The sequence below is a fragment of the Triplophysa rosa genome, unplaced genomic scaffold (assembly GCF_024868665.1).
Source record: "Triplophysa rosa unplaced genomic scaffold, Trosa_1v2 scaffold297_ERROPOS40297, whole genome shotgun sequence".
NCBI lineage: Eukaryota > Metazoa > Chordata > Actinopteri > Cypriniformes > Nemacheilidae > Triplophysa > Triplophysa rosa.
This window is the reverse complement of record NW_026634311.1, coordinates 5,019-10,680: the sequence shown is the minus strand read 5'-3', so window position 1 is coordinate 10,680 and position 5,662 is coordinate 5,019. Positions and strand designations below refer to the sequence as shown.

Here is a 5,662-nt window from a genome sequence, read left to right as displayed (position 1 = left end):
ATGGAGGATTGAGACATGAAAGTACGCATCCTTCAGGTCGATTGCCATGAACCAATCCTGACATCTGATAGACGTCAGGATGCGCTTCTGCGTGAGCATCCTGAATGGCAGCTTGTGTAGGTGCCTGTTCAGGGTACGCAGATTTAGGATGGGGCGCAACCCCCCGCCTTTCTTGGGGACGATGAAAGGAAAGTTTGGGAATCTCTAGCCAGGCTCCCAGGGACCGAGACAGGGGGACTATGGGTTCGATCTTCTTCATCGACCCCCCGAGAGTGCTGAGGGCTGCTGAGTATGCCTGACATTGCGTCTCACCGTGACACAATGTCGAGTTGCTGAAAACCATCGTGTAGAGGGTGAGAGCGGCTGTGAAAAACACCCAGAGAGAGAGAAACTCTGGGTCGGGCCCAATGGTATACTCAATCTCCCTGGGGTCTTCCCATCAGGGCCGCTTCTTCTTCCGCATAAGCGGCTGCTGATGGGGCGGTGGTCTTCTCCTCGACGTCTTCTTCCGGGGGGCCGCCTGGGTGGGGGGCGCGGAAGCCGGAGCCAGCATTGAAGAGGACCGGGGCTGCTGGGGAGCAGACTGCACACGAGATCTCGATGGCCAAAAGGCCGAAGGCGGCCGAGTTGCGGCAGGGCAGGATTTGTTTAATGGCCTCCATCTGCTTCTTCACTGTCGAGAACTGCTGGGAGAAGTCCTCGACAGTATCGCTGAACAGCCCCCCTTGCGAGATGGGTGCATTGAGAAAGCGAACTTTCTCGGCGTCACGCATCAGCGCAAGGTTCAGTGTCTCTCCTGGACCACAAGTTTTGACATTGCCCGACCCAGAGCCCGTGCGGTCACCTTGGTCACCCACAGGGCGAGGTCAGTGGCGGTATGGAGTTCCTGCATAAGCACTGGGTCGGTCTTACCCTCATGGAGCTCTTTCAGCGCCTTGGCCTGGTGGACCTGCAGGATGGCCATGGCATGGAGAGAGGAGGTGGCGCAGCCTGCAGCAGTGTAAGCCTTCGACACCAGAGATGCCGAAAACTTACACGCCTTGGACAGGAGTCTAGGTCGACCTCTCCAGGTGGCCGCCGTCTGCAGGCACAGATGTACCGCGACGGCACGTTCCACCTGGGGCACATCGACATAGCCCCTAGCCACCCCACCATCGAGGGAAGTAAGGGCGACGGAACTAGTTTGATGGGAACGCAACGAAAAAGGGGCATTCCAGGTCTTACTGAGCTCCTCATACTTCCGGGAAATACGGCACCGGGGCCGGGTGCAGCTTGGAGTCGCGCTCAGACCCGAGGTACCACGTATCCAGCCACGAGCGTTGGGGAAGGGGCGGTACGGTGCACTTCAGCCCAATACTCGCGGCGGCGGCCCGGGCAAGCATGGCTGACTGACATTTCGACATCCGCTTCTTCCTGGGCTCGACCCCCCCGAGGGAGGGAAGAACACAGCCACCCGTGACCGCAACATCTGGATTGCCATCCGCCCGCAGTGCGGGCAGGACGTATCCACGAAGGCTGCCTCAGCGTGCCGGACACCCAAGCACTTGAAGCAGACATCGTGTCTGTCCCCCTCCTCGATGAATGTATTGCACCCACGAGAACAGCAGGACATGCCACGCTGGAGAAATTTGCTCTTTTAGATAGAAAACACCTCTTGAACTGCCGAGACACCCAGGGGAAGTCACTGCAGGAAGGGACAGTCCGCTGCACCATGTCGTAAGAATCCAGCAGTCTTTTTGAAGATCAGTAGATCGATATAGATCATGAGATCAAGGCTCCGAAGAACAAAAAGGTAAATGAATGCAGCACGCCGTCTTCCTTTTATACCCAGATATCCGGGGTGGAGTCCGGCATGCAAATTTCATTGGCCTTTTCAAAAGTTAGTCGGAAGACGATAGGTTCTCAATTCAAAACCCAACTGACGGTTCGACACTACGTCGAGAGACCGACAGAAAGGGAACCATCATTTTACTATAGTTACTATTGTTTGCTATGGTTTTTACAAAAACATGGTTTTCAAAACCATGGTTATTTTGTGGTAACCATGTTTTTTTTGTTTTAACTGTAGTAAAACCATGGTAAATTTTTGTAATGGCAGTGGAGTGGTTTGTTTTGAAGCCAGATTGCTTGTCATCCAGTAGTTTATTATGGGATAGGTAGGAAGACATCTGGTTGAAAACTGCCCTTTCAAGTGTTTTTGCAATAAATGGAAGGAGAGAGACAGGTCTGTAACTGTCGGTAGTAGAGGGGTCCAATGTGGGTTTCTTAAGTAGGGGTCTGACCTGGGCCTGTTTGAATGTGGATGGAAAAGTGCCGGTGAGTAGGGAGGTGTTGATGATGTTTGTGAGTTGTTGTTAAGTATATAATTTACCCTCTGCCTATTTCCTATTTATTCTCGGGGTAGACAAAGATAGTCAAATCTGTCATAGGCTATAAGTATCTGTTTAGATATACTTACTCCCCAAAACAGAAGAGTCCTCCGTGAGCTGTCCGTATACTTCAGTCTACTTCAAAGATGTCAGTCAACAGACTTCCTTGTAGTTTTATAATTATAGGTTTTATTAATAACAATTGTCAAGGTTACAATCAATATACTTTTAACTAATAAATTAAAATAAAAGCATAAAGTATGCAAGAATCAATCTAATGCTCAAGGCAACCCCGTAGGCATCTAGCACCAGAGAGACTGTTCCGAAGATTCAGAATCTGATGATATCATCTCAGATCAGTCTTGTATAGACAGCTTCTCAAGCCCCCACTCTTCTGATGTCATCTTGAGATTAGCCAACGCCTTTATCATTTGTCTATATAATGCCACCTTCTTCTTTGTTATACATCTCCGGATTCTTTGACGCTGCTTTCTTCTCTGCTTGGCCTGCAACACACAACTCCTTATCTGATGGAATGGAATGCAGCTCTCTTGGGTAACAGATGCCATTCTTCCTAATACATGATTTTCTCCTTTCTACTCTATCATAATAAAACAAAAGAGCTTCTTTTGAAGGTGGGAAGGCCCCTGCCTTCGGCCCTCACAGGCGGCAGCCTTGTTTCTCTAACAGCGAGAAGCCGCCCGGTACCATAAGGTCACTGGGTAAGCGCTACTTCGTCAAATGGGGGATGCGCTACAGAGACCACTTCCTACCGTAGGGAGGAGCTTTAGTGGAGATACCAACATGGTCTCGCCATTTAGGGGAGAACTCATGGGAAAAATGTGCGGACTGAAGTAGTTTACCGTGAGGTGGAGGTCCACCTAGGGAAGGTCATGGGTTACCAAGGTGGGAACCAATCACGAGGATACATCAGACGGTTTTAGTCATTTATCACAAATCACTAGCTAAAATAAAACAGGGTTCTTGCTATTTTCGTATTTGTTACATCTAGCAAGGTAGATATTATTCACCATGCTTGCATTAATTTTTTTTGAAGGTCTGTAAAAACTAGTAGTAATTCATTGTTTCACATTAATGTGTAAATGTAATGGCGACTCCGTTTCATCGCAGGGGTTAGGCCACTCAGGATCTTCTCGCTCCGTCCAGGGGCCAGACATGGAGGTTCCAGAGGTCTAGCCCATGATGCCATAACGTGCCCTTCCCCTGGGAAAGCAGGTCCTTCGTCAGGGGAATCGGCCAGGGGGGAGCTGTCGTCAAGAGCATTAGCTCCGAGAACCAAGTCCGGTTGGGCCAGTATGGCGCAACTACAGTAGTACACTTGATGCTCCTCTTCCCTGACCTTGCACAGGGTCTGTGCAGTGAGGCTCACTGGGGGAAGACATACTTCCGCTTGTTCCACGGCCAGCTGTGCGCTAGAGCCTCCGTGCCGAGGCAGGGAGTACCTTAGCGGCAATGGGTGGTGTCCAGGGAGGCGAAGGGGTCTACCTGAGCCCGCCCTGACGGTCCCAAATGAGCTGGCTACGCGGGGGTGGAGTCGCCACTCTCCGCGAGGCGTAACTGACGAGAGAGCACATCGGCTGTCTGGTTCAGGTCACCTGGGATATTTGTGGCCCTGCGGACTCCACAGGAGGAGGCGTCGGGCGAGTCGTGTTAGCTGCCATAAGCGAACGCCACCCTGGCGGTTAAAAAACGCTACGGCAGTTGTGCAGTCCGACCGGACCAGCACGTGCTCGTTCTGCACAAGAGGTTGCAACCCCTTCAGTGCGGGTAGCACATCCAACAACTCTAGGCAATTGAATGCCTGCGCAGGCGGGGGCCCGTCCATCGCCCTGACACTGCGTGCCCATTGCACACGGCACCCCAACCCTGCAGGGAGGCGTCTGCCTGATGCGTCTCGCCTGCCCGAGAGGGACCCCCGTCCGTATAAAAGGCCATTGAAGACCAAGGGGTTAGGGTGCGTGGGCAGAAAAGTGTAATCACCATCCGCCTGCTGCCGGTGTGCCACGCTCTCCAGGGAACTCGACTCTGTAGCCAGTGTTGGAGCGGTCTCATGTGCATCAACCTGAGGGGTATCACCACCGTCGAGGATGCCATGTACCCAGGAGCCTCCTCCCGCTGACTGCTTGAAAAATTCCAGGCAGTACAACACTGACTGAGCGCAATCGCGCTGAATGGAGACAGAGTTGAGTTCCATACCAAAAAAGAGTATGCTCTGCACAGAGGAGAGCTTGCTCCCTTTCGGTTGACCTGTGGTCCCAATCGATCTAGGTGCCGGAGCACTAGGTCCCTGTGTGTACATAACAGATCTCACGAGTGTGTCAAAATGAGCCAGTCGTCGAGATAGTTTAGTACCCGCACACCTCTCTCCCTGAGGGGAGTGAGGGCGGCTTCCACGATCTTCGTGAAGACTCGTGGGGACAGGGACAGACCGAAGGGAAGGACTCTGTACTAATATGCCTGACCCTCGAAAGCGAACCATAGGAACGGGCGATGAAGAGGGAGAAGAGACATGAGAGTAAGCGTCCTTCAGGTCGATTGCCATGAATCCATCTTGACATCTGACAGATGCCAGGATACGCTTCTGCGTAAGCATCCTGAACGGCAGCTTGAGTAGGTGCCTGTTCAGGGTACGCAGATCTAGCGACCCCCGCTCTTTTGGGCACGATGAAGTAAGGGCTGTAAACCCCGTTGAACATCTCGGCTAGAGGGACGAGCACGATCGCTTCCTCACCAGAGGGGTGGCGACCTCGGCCCGAAGCACGTGGCATCCTTGCCTCCGAAACTTGGGCGGGCGTCCGGGGAGTGGATCGCGTAGCCGAGACGGACCGTATCCCGTAGTCACCGTGACGGTTTGGGAAGCTCTTGTCAGGCTCCCAGGGACTGACAGGGAGGCTAGGGGTACGTTCTGCTTCATCGACCTCCCGGGGGTGGTTCGATGGCTGGCAGTACGGATCCCTCGCCGTGGGGGGGACCCCCGGGGAGGAGATCGGCTCTGCAGTTTTACCTGTCTGGCGAAGATGTAGCACAACGCACCATCGAATGAGAGTGCTTGGGCTGATAATTATCCTCGACATTGGGTCTCGCTGCAACGTCGAGTTGCCGAACACCGTCGTGCAGAGGGTGAGAGCGGCTGTGATAATACCCAGACGATATGTGGCACAAAGCACCGTCGATTGAGAGTGCTTAGGCTGCTGATTATCCTCGACATTGGGTCTCGCCGTGACGCAACGTCGAGTTGCCGAACACCGTCGTGTAGAGGGTGAGAGCGGCTG

The 5,662-nt window shown here is 53.0% G+C and overlaps 1 protein-coding gene across 1 annotated transcript in view; it reads left to right on the top strand.

Moving 5' to 3' along the window:
* The first annotated feature begins 916 nt into the window (after positions 1 to 916).
* Positions 917 to 5,662, top strand: part of LOC130550351 (uncharacterized) — a 6,628-nt gene continuing 1,882 nt past the window's right edge. Inside the window, exons 1-2 of the mRNA XM_057327793.1 lie at positions 917 to 1,000; positions 1,088 to 1,295. Coding sequence (XP_057183776.1) covers positions 917 to 1,000; positions 1,088 to 1,295 — 292 coding nt within the window. The remainder of the gene's footprint in view (positions 1,001 to 1,087; positions 1,296 to 5,662) is intronic.